This window comes from Gymnodraco acuticeps, unplaced genomic scaffold, assembly GCF_902827175.1.
Source record: "Gymnodraco acuticeps unplaced genomic scaffold, fGymAcu1.1, whole genome shotgun sequence".
NCBI classification, from domain to species: domain Eukaryota; kingdom Metazoa; phylum Chordata; class Actinopteri; order Perciformes; family Bathydraconidae; genus Gymnodraco; species Gymnodraco acuticeps.
The window spans coordinates 1,047,766-1,064,584 of NW_022989942.1; the positions used below are offsets into that span (position 1 = coordinate 1,047,766).

The 16,819-nt window shown below is 41.0% G+C and overlaps 1 protein-coding gene across 1 annotated transcript in view; it reads left to right on the forward strand.

The window, feature by feature from the left end:
• Positions 1-16,819, forward strand: part of LOC117542462 (glypican-1-like) — a 47,765-nt gene that overhangs the window by 18,268 nt on the left and 12,678 nt on the right. Inside the window, exons 2-5 of the mRNA XM_034210155.1 lie at positions 10,825-10,983; positions 12,837-13,054; positions 13,631-13,804; positions 15,380-15,545. Coding sequence (XP_034066046.1) covers positions 10,825-10,983; positions 12,837-13,054; positions 13,631-13,804; positions 15,380-15,545 — 717 coding nt within the window. The remainder of the gene's footprint in view (positions 1-10,824; positions 10,984-12,836; positions 13,055-13,630; positions 13,805-15,379; positions 15,546-16,819) is intronic.

Here is a 16,819-nt window from a genome sequence, read left to right on the forward strand (position 1 = left end):
AAAGCAGACCGAGCAGGAGGGTGTGACAGGGAGAAGAAAGTGAGAGCCAGATGCCTTTGATGGAAAGAGGAAATGAATGGCTAAGCAATGTTGTCTTGATGTGGTCTCCATGGCGACCTGTGTAAGCTGTTAAACGTCTGCAGGCCAAGCCGAAAACAAGTTTTTAATTAAGTGGATATACTAATGATTAAGTGCAAAAATACCTTGCAGCTGAACAAGACTCTGCAGTTTCTCTAAAGCAGCACTTAGCTCGGGAGGGCTGTGGGAGACTCTGATGTTATACTTGGCACAATATCAAGCCTTAAATTAATTTATACCCATAAATATTACATCAGACGTCTCCACATAATCAATACTAAAGAATTTACCTCATCAGGATTCATGCCAGTGTAACAAGGTGAATAAACTATTTCTCATATAATAATCAGGGTAATCTGGGTTTAACAAGACGTTGCCTTGACTGCATTCTTGACTCAGAGTTTATGGAAAGCTGATTGAGGCCATAACGTTGTCGGTTTGAGTCCCTGTGCTGCGGGTAAAATGTAAGAAAATAAATTGAGCAGTGGCCAAAGATAAAAGGCTGTAATGGAGCTAAGAAGCATTCAGGGTTGATTGTGATGATGATTGCATTAATATGAAGCAGAATTGTACTGGATGGGAGCCAATCTGACCTTTTCCTGCATCCACGAATGTTCAAAATATGAGTGGGCAATGATTAGACAAGAGCATTTAAAGTGATTTTTTATTTTTTTTTTACCTTCAACCCATTTTAACTGCCAGGAGCATCAAATTCGCATCAGTCAGATGGGAGAGAGTCTCTCCTGTAGCTGCACTCTCTCAAGTTTCATCATTGTTTACAGGGCTGCAGGAAGTCTCTTTCTGCTGATCAGGTCCCCTCTAGGAGCCAATAATAGCTGGTGGAAATCTTTACCGCAGATGTTTAGACACCACTTTACTTTTTATCGGGAAGAGACTACACATAAGTTGACTACAACTTGTTAGCATTTCAAACTGCGTCTGAAACCTCTTCTGACTTTGTTTTTACTTTCTAAAATCTGCAACACAAGAATCCTACTTGAGCATCAATTGGCCAGGTGCACGCTTTCTCACTCTGTGCCACCCTTAATGTTTTCCACAGTGCTTAACCATTAACATCTTCTCAAGGCAACTATTGATGTGACACTTGGGAATGTATAATGTCAATGAAGTGTGTGTGGCAGCTTTACAAAATAGCCTATATGCTAAAGGTTGAGGAAAAAAAGCAATGCGAGCTACCAAATCTCCTAGAAACTGGTCCGACCCAAATTACATTGCATTTAGCTGACGCTTTTATCCAAAGCGACTTACAATAAGTACATTCGACCAGGAAGACACAACCTTGAAGAAAACAGAATCATATAAGTACATCAGGTTTCATAGAGCCAAACATTTCAAGTGCTACTCAACTGGCTTTAGGTAAGCCAGTCCTTTATTAGTATAAAAGTGCTTCGTTAATAGTTCTAACGCTCGAAGTGGAGTCGAAAGAGATGAGTTTTCAGTTTGCGCCGGAAGATGTCAAATCTTTTATCTCTTCTCCTGTTTTCCCAGCAGCACTTCAAATTGTCTTGCCTTAAAAGATTTTCCACCATTTTGATAGTCTCATTCAGTCACTCTTTATGAGCAGTCAGATGCCCAAAGCCTTTCCATTTCGCATCCCAAAGCCCTTGAGCAAGGCGTTTATTCCCAGATCTAGTCCTTTCAACTGCATGTCTCTGCTTGCATGTATTAGCATGTTGGCAAGCGGACTTTTTGAACATGTGTTTGTGTGGCACTACTGTGCTAAGTTCTGTATTTTCCGAGTGAATTAAGTTTTTATAGCAGGATGCCAGCTGCTTCCATTACCCAGCAACCCAGGAATGCAGTAAAGCGTAAGTGTCTGTGGTAAACGCCCTGCGACGTCTAGGTTGGTAAGCTAACCAACAACTAAATGCTAACATTAGCTGCAGCACATGAGCGCTCAAAGATGCAGTCTGCTGTCTCTGACCCACATGTGTAGCTCTGATGGTCTGGATTAAACCGCCTCAGAGGAATCTGTCCTGTTTCTGCCCGACTGTGTAGCGCTCTCAGACGTTTTCAGAGCGGTGACATGGGGAAGCTAAATGACTTTGATTGATAGCTCACATCTCTGCTATGTCACTTTTCCCCTCTCCTCTTTTCCTCTGGTTATGGTGCACCATTTCTGTGGAGAGTGTGTCAGAGGTGTTGATTTAAGTGAAGCTTGAATTTGAAACATGACCTATTATGCTGCTGCGGCCATTAATCAAGCCATTTTGTTGACACCTTTTTTTTGGACAGCTTGAAGCCTCTGGATAGGCATTTTTTTATTCTACAGCAGCGGTTGACATTTTAAGACTGGTTTGCTACAAAAGTGCCATGGCTTTTGTTTGGAGTTAAGATGTTGGTTGTTTTTGATTACTTATTGTATACTAATGTTTAATTTTCTGTAACCCTGATACTCCACTTTGAGATTAAAAACATCAGGGTTGCCAACTTTGGGTACCTGGCTGGAGTGAGATTTTGATATCATGGGTTTAATTACATATGCGCACGAAATGACTGCTATCGTGTCAGCAGCAGGACCTTAGCATAGCCTATATATAGGATATATACAATATATACAAATACACAATATTTGACACAGACTATAAAAGGCACAAAGTTTCATTCACTAATGAAAGTCAAACACATGTTTGTTTCCACTGTTTTATTGTGTGCCTGTCGCGATAAGCAATGAATTGACGTATCGTACGATAAATAAAAATGAACTCGATAAATTGCCATTTACATGAGGATGTGACTAGCAGTTTGAAAGGATGTACTTGAATTATTATTATATATTATCATTATGTCAGTGGTCTAAAATGGTCATACAACGGTGCCGACAATATTATCGTTTATCGCAATAATTTCCGGGAAAATGTATCCAACAAAATTAATTATCGTGAGAGCTATACATGAAACACACACACACAAACAAATCTACAGACTTACTCCAAACTGCCAAATATATTAATTAACACACTCTCACTCTCATATACTCTTTGACTCTATTTTGGCATAGTAGAACAATAAGCAGCAGACTTTTACTTTTTTATCATTTCTACTGGTTCTTAGATCTGAGCATGCGCAATACGGGTCGGCAGTTGCGAGAGAGTATTTTTGTTGGGTAATCTATGGTAGGGCTAACCCATACAGTGGTGGGGCTCATGTCAGTATTTGCAATGTAATTACATACACGCTCCCCTTGACAGTGAAACGCCACACGTGAGGTTTAGATTATTTCCCTGTCTCAATCCAAATTGAACTGTATGAAATAAAAAGGCACATTTGTCTTGTAGTAAATAAAAAGGGCGACCTGGAGCCAATCCTGCAATCTCTCCACAGGTGAAAGAGTTGACATGCTGAAAACCCAACCCCTGCAGGGTGGTCTGGGGGGATTCTTTTTTTTGTTTTAGTTTTGAAATAGGTTACTAACATAAAATACACATTCTGGTAGCCTACTCTCTTGAGAAGAAAAATAAATAAATACACGACATATTTAAAAAAGTAATGCCATTTTATTTTTTTGTTACTTTGTTCTGAAAGCTGAACCTGCTGCTCCTCACAGAGAGAAGAGGGAAGAGGCTGTGTGAATTACTTTACATTGTGGATAAGGGTGGATAGGCCCCATTGTTCTTTGTGTCAAAATGAAAGACAGCCCACACACCTATCCAGGGACGTGCACAGACATTTGGAGGGGCATTGCTCTAAACTGGAAAAAGGGCCTCCCCCCGAAAAAAAAAAATATAAGACCTTTTTTTAATGTAAAAGAACCAAATGATTATTACATCAACTAAATTGAACAGTAATTCACATCTCATAACAAAATAAGCTAAGGCGACTACTTGCATTCGGTGACTTAATTTCAAAAATGAAAATCAGGGACATTTTTTGTTTTGCGGTCCATATCTCATTAAAATATCTAATGTTAGTAACTATTAAAGACAAAATGGGGATAATTCTGTTCTAATGTAGTTTGACCATTGTAACTGCTGTGCAGTCCAGACATACTGATAAAATAGGACCTCTAACCAGGGGTTAAATTGGGCCGGGGCTGTCCAGGGCTGTCCAGGGCTGTCCAGGGCTGTCCAGGGCTGTCCAGGGCTGTCCAGGGCTGTCCAGGGCTGTCCAGGGCTGTCCAGGGCTGTCCAGGGCTGTCCAGGGCTGTCCAGGGCTGTCCAGGGCTGTCCAGGGCTGTCCGGGGCTCAGCCCCGGCACATAGGACGATGCTCTGACGTCATCGCCCTCGCTCATTTGTCATTTGTTTAAGCCATAATGTCAAAACATCTCTCGTTCTTAATATAGACTTTATTTAGGGTCGATATGTGTTGACTTTAAAATTTAAAATAGCAGATCTCTGTGACAGGATATCGTTTTTCCGCTTAGTGAACGTGTGTCTCTGCTCCGATCAGGAGCTGCAGCACCGTGGCTCCTTCGTGCAGAGAGTCTGCAGCGGTGTGTGTGTGTGTGCAGAGAGTCTGCAGTGGTACCGCCAAACCCCCGACCCGTCTTGTAACACGGAGCCCGTTTCCTACACCATCAGGGCCGGTTCTAACCAATTTGTTGCCCTAGGCGAGATTTTAGCTGGCGCCCCCCCCTGCCAGAAAATCGTTCAGTAGAACAAATAAAAGTATCCAAGGAATACACAATAGAATATATAAAAAATAAATGAAAAATCTCTACAAAAGACCAATGCACTACAAAAACAGAAACTTATTGACATAAGTCATATACATCAAAGGCTTCAAATGTATTCAGTATTATATGAACATGTTTTAATTGGGGTGAGGACATCACATCCTCTAGGGGGGTCCGGGGGTATGCCCCCCCCGGGAAGAAATGTTTGAACATTTAGAGTAAAATTCTTCAATCTGGTGCACTTAGAGCACACATTACTAGAGACCTGATCTAGGGGGTACAACTCTAACGGCCCGTCCACACAGCGGCGTGCGTTGAAGCTTGCCGGCGGGCGTGTCTGAAACTCGACCAACAACCAATCACATGAATCTCCCGCCCCTGACATACAAGCAGCGGTTTTATTGGCTAGAGCTTGTACTGGCATATGATTCGATTGGCTGACGCTTCTGCCGTGGCTTCAAAACTTGAACATTGCTCAACTTTTGCAGCGAGCCACGCCAGCAAAGTGACGTCACCCCATTCAAAGTGAATGGTGAAGCTTTCAACGCACGCTGCTGTGTGGACGGGCCGTAAAATACCCATATGAAAAAGATTGGTTTACATTTTAATAATCAAATAAGTATGTGAACATAACCAATAGCAAATAAATGCAACTTATTTTATTTTTGTTGTTCATTCATATCTTATTTTACCTAGTTAACGTTTATTTATGCATATTTTTGTATCTCTCAAGTTTTAAACGATATTTTTGGTTTTCTGTCCTATAGTATACATTGAAATGATTTCAAACCTGTTTACCCCAATAATTATAAAAGAGTGCCTTGGAAATATTTGTTTACATAAATTGCATTTATCTCTCTCGCTCGATCCCACACCCACTTTGGCTGTGAGCTGCGGACGCCTGATAAGCCAACACCCCCCACTTTCATCACTTAAAGCGTCCATCGTACAGGGCAAATGAAAAGTGTAACCGGGGTGAAAAGGGTATTACCTTGACTTAATTATGAATGTTGTTACATCAAGGCCGAAAATTAGGATGAGCGCAAACAGTAAAAATGTTTTTTTCCCTCCCAGAGCTGCCAGCGCAGCGCCCCCCCCCAGATCTGGCGCCCTAGGCGACCGCCTATGCCAAGAAGCGGCCCTGTACACCATGCTAAATATGTCTGCATAAATCTGAGTTATGATCGGTCATAATAACACAGAATTTGGTGATGATTAAATAGTTTACAGTGAGATTTACTCCCATACTTTTGGCCATACTCATGCAGCCCTACAAATGAATTGAGATTTCCAGACAAATGTTCTTTAGCAAGTGTGCAGAGCAGTGTTGATTTAAAAAAGCAATTTGAAGGTTGGATATTTGTAAACCTTTTTTTGTGTATATATATTCATAATTTAAGATGTAAATGAATTCCAGTTTATTTGTAGTACTTTCTATTTTTATTTTTGACATTTGGTGGCATCAATGTCTGCATTTGATACAGATAATGGAGCAGTTGCTTTAGGGCCACAGTGTCTATATCCCTTAAGGTCAAACAATGAGATCCTCGATCATGTTGATTCGGCCACAACAGAACAAATAAAAATAAACTCTCGCTCTCTCCAGAGGGGCAGGTCAGCCAAAAAGGCCAAACGGGCCGTTGCCCTGGCAACATTAGCCCGTACCTGTGTACGTCCCTGCACCTATCAATCATCAAACCGCGTGGTCTTATTTCATTACGTGTTGATTTCTATCAACACGTAATGTTGTATCGATGTAGGCTATATAGAGATGTACTACAGCAAAAGTATTCTCCGTCGGGACTTCCTGGATCAACACCACGCCGTTATCTTGATTCTGATTGGCCAGAAGACATTATCAAAGATGTTCTATTGAGAAGACGATCACTACCTGACAAAAGTTTTCAAAACCGTTTCTAGTCTTCGGTATTCTTGTTTTTGGCGTGAGAATAGTTTGGGCAGCGTGAGAGCGTGAGATTGAGAGTGAAAGCGTGTGTCACACGCCAGATGCGTGAGAGTTGGCAACCCTGAAAACATACTTCAACTTCATCTTGCAAAGCTAGTTATTACATTATTAAACCCAATCTTCAAATATATATATAACTATAACATGTGCACACTGCTCTCACTGTTGTCTAACTACCTTATTCCCTCCAATGACATCATTTAACAATGCACCAACATTCTTTTTTTTATTCTGTGACTCAATTCAAAATAAGATTCACTCATTCAATAATTTCACACCTTATGGAGAACGCCAATGTTATCACTGCAGAAGAACCAGTGAAAATAGTCTAAACTAAGAAGTGCAACATATATACAGAATACACTGATTTGTTTGTTCTTTTTAAAAGTTAATTCCAAATCAACCTTAAACTTATCTGTGGTCTGAGTTATGTGAAAATCACTGAACCCATTGTGGGGTTATTTAATTGTTTAATTGATGCTTTTCATTTTCAATAGCGTACACACAGTTTTATAAACAAAATATTTTCCTCTGATGGTTACATGAGCAATCACTGATGAATACAAAGAGGTGCAGGTGATGCAGTAGTGCTTTCTGGGAATTATTTGTGAAAGGATGGTAGGAGTTGTGTGAAAATTCACAGGTAAAGTGTATGAGAGGTGTTACATTTTGAAAAGCTTTTTCCAACTTGACAGGTTCAGTAGAAAACAGGTTTGTTTAGCAGGAAGTGATTTTGTCTGATGTATTTTGGGTTCAGAAGAGTGAAGTGTTTTAGTGTCTCAGAATAAAACTATCTATTATTCTTGACACTTGAAGATTTCTTAAAGGTCCCATGTCATGGCCATTTCTACTGATCATAATTCCATTGTTGAGGTATACTAGAATAGATTTATATTGTGCAATTTTCCAAAATCACATTGGTTTCTCATACAGCATCTCTGTATAGTATGTGTATTCACTCTGTCCTAAACGGCTTGTTGGAGCTCCTGCCCCCCCCTCCCTATGAGCCCAGTGGCCGTCTGTGAGACAGCGAGACACAGCAAAACCCAGGCCGAAACCAGCCCGAACACACACACACACCCGCAGCCTGGCTGGGAGTTTGTGTGTGTGCTCACACACCGACTCACAGCCTCGCCGTCTCAGGGAGGAGAAATTGGCGGAGCTGCAGCTGAGAAAATATTGAATGTGTGTGTGTGTTAACGTAACGGCTCCGTGGACATAACGTAACGGCTCCATGGATTGGTCCATTTGGACCAATGGGTCCATTTGGGTATGGGCACGTCACTGTACCCAGGAAGAAAAAGAGAAATCTCCAACGAGGCGTTCTGGGACAACATAGACAAGTATTTTCTGTGTTAGAGTTGTACTCGCTACAGGGTGTACTTTGAGGGTTTGTGACTTTGCAGACCGTTCACATGCATAAAAACCTTCATAACACACAATTGGACGAGTAATAAGCGGAAAAGCATGACATGGGACCCTTAAGAGACGAGAATATTATAATATGTTTTGTTGTTGATCTGTGGGGTGAAAGCCTGTGTGTGTGTGTGTGTGTGTGTGTGTGTGTGTGTGTGTGTGTGTGTGTGTGTGTGTGTGTGTGTGTGTGTGTGTGTGTGTGTGTGTGTGTGCATGTGTGTGTGTGTGTATGAGGGTTCAAATCCAGCTTAACCTTTTCTTATATTAAAGACAAAAGGAATCTTAACATTTCCCAGAAAAGGGATGTAGGAAAAAAGAAAGGAGGTACATAAACTGCTATTTCCTGTTTTATGGCTGCCGGTCTCTGTGTCAAATACACACTCACGCACATCCACGCGCACACACACACACACACACACACACACACACACACACACACACACACACACACACACACACACACACACACACACACACACACACACACACACACACACACACACACACACACACACACACACACACACACACACACACACACACACACCAGCCAGCCAGTGGCAATGAAAGATTCATGGAAGAGAGATGATTAAGGCGTCTGCTCTTCTGCTCCACTTGCCCTGGTGAACAAATTCTGCCCCCCAACACACACACACACACACACACACACACACACACACACACACACACACACACACACACACACACACACACACACACACACACACACACACACACACACACACACACACACACATCCCGTCTGTCAAGAGACTGATTCTGCAGACTGCTCTCTAAGTGTGTGTGAGTCAAGTCAAATGTGCGTGTGTCCATGTCTCTGTGTGGGTGTGTGCATGTGTGTGTGTATGTGTGAAAAATATGTTTATGTATTCTCTCCTCATGAGAGTAAACCCATAAGAATAGATTAAAAGCTGAAGGTGAGCATGTTTTTAGCCTCCTGTTCGACATCTTAAAATATAGATTTTAGGCTAAAATCACAGTTTAAATGACGGGGATATTTCGGATTCAGATTTTACATTGTCAACATTAATTTATATAATGTGATGGATTGTTTAAGAAAAATAACCCACAAGCTTAAAAACTAAATTGTTTTAATACATCACATTAAACAACACTGAACCAAACCAATTACTTTTAGTTTATATTACAGATTATAGCTAATAGCTAAAGGTAAGTTTGAGAAACCGGCTCGAGATACACTTTTTGTTATATTACATGGAATGCTGTTAACATCCTGATAGCAATGAATATCTTAAGTGCTTAGACAAAAAATTCATAAAAAAATGTCATCTGTGGAAGCCGTAATACTGTAAAAAGCACTACCAATCATCTGAGCCGGCCCGGCTAAAATAACTGGATGGCCTACCTGCCTGTCAGCCTTCCATCTGTGCACAAACTTATCTTGTGCCCTCATTGGTCATGTGCGCGTTCATGTGTGTTGGAGGAGGGGCTCTGTAGGAAGTGGCAGATTCGAGCTGGTTTCTCCAAAATTACCTACCCCACCTTTAATCTGTAATAATACAATATTAGTAGGAATTTTACTTTTAATAAACAGTATTTATATAATGTGATATTGCCACTTGATCTATAAAATCTATCTAAGAAAGAAAAAAACACCTCTGTCAGGCTCCCATAGGTTTTAATTGCAAACTTAAACGTATTATTGAAACATGAAAACAGTTGATTTGAATCTGTTTGTCAGTGATTCCCAGTATTCTATGTAAAGGTACATGTGGCTACAGAACAAACAGTCGGTATGGAACAGCGGAACTGCTGAACAACAAACGGTTGCTATGTATAGATCAAGTGTTCTGTATTTATTGTACAGAGTGCTTTTTTGGTCGGTAACTAAATATAAAAGGATTTCCCATTAATGATTGATGCTGTTGTGTGAGAGCCACTGAAAACCTTTACTGTAGCAACAGCAAAAGCACGTTGGAAAAACACTCTAGTCCTGCATTCAATTTTAATTAGTCAAAATTAAACACATTTTAGAAAATCAATTTATACAAGTAACCACAGTTAAAGTACTGAATTTACTACAAACTGGTTCTTAAGTGCTCAATTATTGATAGATTAGACAATTTGACTTCAAACTAAACAACAATTCCTCTTTGGCTCAACTGGTCACAACGGGTAGACCTGAAACATGTCAACAGAGGTTATAAGTAGACATTATTTTAAGGGATGGATGGTAACTAAATGTTGGGCTCTACAGCACTTCAAATGTAGATCATTCAATTATCTGTAAACTTTATTCAGTAATGCCCCAAAATATTGGACACTTAATTAGAATTCATCATGATGTTGACATCAACATCTTGAAAAAAAATTCATGGCAATCAATTCGATATTTGAGACATTTCTCTCAAAGCCACAAATGTCATCTTGGTGCTAGACAAAAAGTCACGGGATCAAAAAACAGAATTTAATGGCAGTCCATCCAATAGTTTTTGAGATCGTTTAGTCTTGAACAAATTGAGTGATCGACTGACATCGCCATAGATACATAAAGCCATTCCACTAGTGTTGTTAATAAAAGCTACATTTGCAATTACTTGGTCATAAACTTCAATTGATTTGACATTGCTGTTGATTTAGTGGCTAATGTGCATGGGAAAAAACTGAATTATGCAGTGATTGAATTATGTAATAAAACAATTAGGTAAATTAACTCTGACTGTGTCTTCTCCCCATGTTTCCAGGTGAACATCTGAGGATGTGCCCTCAGGGTCCGACTTGTTGTACCACCACCATGGAGGAGAACCTGGCGGGTCTCAGCAGCAGAGAAACAGAGGGGCTGATCAGAGAGGCCGGCAGGTCGCTGCAGTCCGCCTTCAATGCTCTCCACAGGAGTTTTGACAGTAAGTAGGGTGTGTGTGTGTGTGTGTGTGTGTGTGTTTTTTCAAATGATGGATGCTCATTACCAGCTGAGCTCAATACCAAAGCTTCACCAGTGTGCCCAGAGGAGTATGACATTACTATATTTTGTATTTGTAAATTTGTGTTTGGTACAAGCTCCGACTGTGCTTAGCGCTCAATACTGCCGCTTCAATAATGATGGTGTGTGTGTGTGTGTGTGTGTGTGTGTGTGTGTGTGTGTGTGTTGTGTGTGTGTGTGTGTGTGTGTGTGTGTGTGTGTGTGTGTGTGTGTGTGTGTGTGGGAGGATGTGTCCTGTGCGTCAAGGGGACCCCTGACTGGGTGTTATAATGAGAGCAGAGTCAGCCAGACACAATGAAACGTGATAAGCCGATCCCCTGATCTCCAAGACACACACACACACACACACACACACACACACACACACACACACACACACACACACACACACACACACACACACACACACACACACACACACACACACACACACACACACACACACACACACACACCACACACACACACACACACACACACACACACACACACACCACACACACAGAGGGGTGTCCCCCGGGGCAGTGGCTGGTTCAGCTAATGAGCAGTTGACCCACTGAGAAGCCGAGGCTGCAGATCGCTGCACATCAGAGGAAGAAAGTGATGGAAGGAGAAGGAAAGACTGAGTGCGACCACTAACAACAGATAGACAGACAAATGCAGCAAGTGAGAAATGTGTCATTAGTAGAGTCTTTTAAAATAAAAATGAAAAATAAAAGCAGAAAATAGAAAAAAGAGAAGCAGGAGGACTTGTCAGCGGAGGAGGACAGTATTATTAGTCTGGAGGTAGCGGGCCACCTCAGTAGCAGTAATGTGTCCGCCCATCTGGTTGTGGTTAGAACGGGCTGGCACCGGTCCACAGCCTTTGAAGCACGGGGGGGAAAAGCCCAGACCAATTTACTGCAGAGACAGCGAGCTGACGCTCTTATTCTTTCAGTTTGACCTCTTTATTGCTCTGTATCCACCTGACTGCGAAGAGACATTTCTGGGAAACCTTTAAATGTAAAATAAATGGGTTGAATATTTAAATCTGGTACATTAAATGGCATTAATTATTTTCTCGTGTTTTATATTGTTTTTACATAGTATGGGAGTTTTTCAGTCTGTGGTTATAAGTATGGTTTTATTTATTTATGGTCTCGCGTGTTTACATTTGTTTTTTCTCCTATTGGTTTTGTCTAAATGTATTTAGGCTGCTTTTTATATATTTATTGATGTACAGCTCTTTGGTCAACTCTGTTGTATTTAAATGTGCTATATAAATAAAGTTGGATTGGATTAATTATCCTCCATAAGAATTGAAATTGCTAGTTATTGGATACATTTCTACAAAATAAAATGATACTGCATTAATCCATATTTTTTCACTAACAATGAATCAAATCAGTGTGTGTAAAGTAAAAGGGGACGCACATATCGAAAAACTCACAGAGAATAATCATCCGTCTCTCAGCTGTACAGAGAGTTTTAGTTTTACGGCAAACAACTTCACTGTCTCTTCACTTTCTTAGTGATGTTTACAGAGGAAACAGTGTAATAAACCCACTGTACGCTACACACCTAGCACCAATATATACAGGATTCACCAGGTGTAGGAGTTTGTGAAGGCAAACACTGAGTTAAACGGAGTGAATGCTTGACCTACAACAGTCAGGTAGACAGAACAAATAAATACTGTGAAGAAACAACCCCTTTCCTCATCTCTATTGTTGTTGTTTTCTTCTCCTCTCCTTATTTCTCTTCTCCTTCTGTCTGTCCTCTTCTCGCCTCCTCCAGCCTACTTCACTGAGCTGCACGGCCGCTCTGAGCGCTCCCTGCAGGAGGTGCTGTCTCCACTCGGCCCCCTGTACTCCCAGAACACGCGTCTCTACGCAGATCTCTACACCGACCTGCGACAGTATTACAGGGGCTCCGCTCTCAACCTGGACGAGACCCTCACTGAGTTCTGGTCCCAACTCCTGGAGCGCACCTTTAAAATCTCTGCTCCTACAGATGTGAGTGAAGAAGTGAAAGTAGAAGACATTATGCCACATTATGAAAAAGGGACTGGTGATGTACAGGATGATGAAAAGATAATCATTTAAATAGTAAAGCAGAAACCAGAGTGACCTTCTAAATACGTGTTCACATTATGGCCTCTGTTTTGGATATTTAATAAAATCTTGATAAGGATCATGTGAAATAAACCAAATTATATTCAAATGGGAGTGCTTGAAATGTTAATCGACACGATTAAAGGATTTGGTGAACTAGTTCTCCTGATCCATTCAGCTGCTAACTGTTCTCCCTCTCTTCAGTTCCTGCTTTATTTCTGACTCATAAGGAAAATAATTTTCCAAAAGTTAAATTTTTAGACCCATCACCTGTCTTGAATCCTCATATTTTATTATTTTTAAATGGATAACCAGTGGCATGGAGAGTAGATGCATTTCTGAATCTCTTATAGTGCCATACTTTGTTAAACTACAAGGCTTATATAATCACAATGTTCCTGGCCGGTGACCTTTGTAGCAGGCAAAAACAAAATAACTAATAACATCTTCATTTTCCCTCCCTGTCACCTCTCGCAGGTCACCCTGTCAGACGACTATCTTGAATGTGTTGCTAAGCAACAGGAGACGCTGCGGCCATTTGGTGACGTCCCGCGGGACATGAAGGCGAAGCTGATCCGTGCTTTTGTCACAGCCAGGTCGTTTGTCCAGGGGCTGATCATCAGCGGAGAGGTGGTCAGGAAGGTATCCCAGGTGAGAGTCTGTGTGTGTGTGTGTGTGTGTGTGTGTGTGTGTGTGTGTGTGTGTGTGTGTGTGTTGTGTGTGTTGCCTAGCATTACTATCCTTGTGGAGACCTACATCTGTTTACACAGTCACGTGTGGGGACTCACCTCCCTTATGGGGACATAATGGAGGTCCCGGGAATCATTAATTTTAGGGTGAAGAGTGTGTGTGTGTGTGTGTGTGTGTGTGTGTGTGTGTGTGTGTGTGTGTGTGTGTGTGTGTGTGTGTGTGTGTGTGTGTGTGTGTGTGTGTGTGTGTGTGGTGTGTGTGTGTGTGTGTGTGTGTTGTGTGTGTGTGTGTGTGTGTGTGTGTGTGTGTGTTGTGTGTGTGTGTGTGTGTGTGTGTGTGTGTGTGTGTGGGTGGGTGGGTATGTGTACATAAGACGTAAACAGAGAAAGAGTGAGTCAGACCGAGAGAGACAGGATGAGTTTTTGATGAGAGTTTGTGTATTATTTACAGAAAATCATGTCTGTTTGAAAAAACTGCTAGGCTGCTTACTAGGAAATCACAAATCAGATATGATGGATGAATGTTTGTCACACCCAAACTGTCAGATAAAAATGTCTCCACCCTAAAAAAAAAGAAAAAAGAAGGTAATCAGAAAATTAAGCTCCAGACGTTGCCATCAGAACAAAGCTATAATTTTGACGACTACAGTTTGCTGTCATAAATGGGTGTGAGGATGTTTATCTAGCTCTCAATGCAGTTATTTCCCAACATTCAGAGACAAGTGACTGATGTGACTGGGTGTTTGTTCTATCATGCATAAATGTGAATATCCTTACAGTACCAGGCATAAATACGATTCTATTTAAATCTGCTTGATAATAGCTACACCATTGTCATGAGGGCAGACTTTTTACTTCAGCTCAACCGTGATGTACTATCATGACACAAATGAATGCAGACTTGATGTTGACAGTGATGGATTACATAAAACTCTAGTTGGTGGACTGATTTTCAAACTGCACAGAAATAAATGCATGAAGGCTGGTCAGAATATGCCTTCAAATATGAAAAACTGCATAGCATGCTTTTACAATAGTAAGCAAAACTGGATCTTACATATTGCTATCATACATGGTGTAATACCTCTACTACCTTCCCCCCTTCTTAGAGGTGTCCGTCTATAACATCTCTGCAGGATAGTTGTTACAAAAAATGCCACTGTTGAACTGGACACCTTTCACGACTCAGAAGCTGACAGTGTAACAGAAACCCTGGACTGTATGAAGATAAGGAAGGCCATCACAGCTTTTCTGTTCTCTTGTGTCCCATATCATTTTACAATACTGCCCTCTACTGTTCATCATGTTCCTTAAGCTGTTAATACTGGTGTACATGTCCCTCATGGAGAAAAGTCTCCAATGGAAAGGAGAAGGAAAGAGCTAAACAACCACAATGCACTACTGTGCATATCAACAGTGCATTAAAGGGATAGAAGAAGAATCGGGACTGTAGTAAAGCATACTCTTGCAGTATTAAATGCCCTTCTTTCACTACTGACTCTGATGATACTAATATTTTTTTTTTTAACCTCTCCAGGTTCATCTGAGTCCAGAGTGTACAAAGGCCCTGATGAAGCTGGTGTACTGCCCCCACTGCCGCGGCACGGCCTCCCTCAAACCCTGCTCCAACTACTGCTCCAACGTCATGAAGGGCTGCCTGGCCAACCAAGCTGACCTGGACCCGGAGTGGCAGAACCTTATAGGTGAGACTCAGAGATGGAAGGGGTGGTTTGGATGGGTGAAGTGGGGTTGTATGAGTTACTTATCTATAGTCAGTGTGACAGCATGCAAATCAAAGTTTGGTTAGTTTGAATTCACACAATTACACAACATACCCAACTATCCTGGCAGCAACTCCTGTGTTCTGCGTGCTAAAATTACAGTTTTTTTTAATGGAGTTTGACGTCTTTGAAGAGACATTGGTAGTCATTTTGGGCCATTGGATTGAATCATTTGAATCATGTTTCATTTTATTTATCATATCCCTGCATGATATATTTTGATAAGATTTGAACAATGTTCATGCCTTCCCTTTTTTCCAGCTAAAAATATTTGCCCTCTGCTTATGACGTATTTCAACCCAGTCTCAAGGCATTTCGTGTTATAGTCACGACATTTAATCTATTGATACGAGTTCACCAACACGATTTTCCCTTGCTGATTGGATGTTTTAGCCGCAATGCATGTACAGTAGGGATATGGTGTTAATGCCATATCAAATCCGAAAAACATTTTTGAGTTTAGGATGGCCGAAGACACTACACTACCCATAATCCCCAGCTATCGTTTAGGACTACTGTCCCCGTGATTAATCTTCAAGCTCTGGGATTGGATGTTGGAGTGGCAGTGCGCCAAGGTTACGCCGAGCGTCAAACAGCTGTTTGAAATGGAACGAAACCACGCCAGACTATCCAAAACTGGAATCGAACGCCCCCCCCCAGAACTATACATGCTGGCTATTGTGTTTTGCAAAATGTTCTATGGGACGTCTCTACTGAACGTTTAAATGTTTCCCACAATTAGAAGTTGCCAGTATTAAACACATTGGTGTTATCAAATGTAAAACATATAATTAATAAATGGGTGAAAATCGCTTGTGTCCATAATGCGCAGCATTAATATATACCCACATGACAGCTCATTGTTACTTTGTAATTCTACTCCACTACAATTCAGAGGTTAACCTGGTATTTTTATTCCACTACATTTATTTGAGTTACTTTGCAGATTCTGATTAATGATGTGAAATATAAACAACCCTTAAAGCAAACTTTAGTTACACCTGAGTAAAATTCAGGGAAGGTGATTGTCAAGTGCCAACAATCAGGAGAGATATTTGATAGTTGGTGCTTGAGAAGACTAAACATTTATCTGCAATTGACATGAATGGAAACGAGTAATAAAGTATATTCGTTACTCGTTATTCTCTACTAATAATTAATTAAAGACTGTATAATGGCTACTTTTCACATCCCTT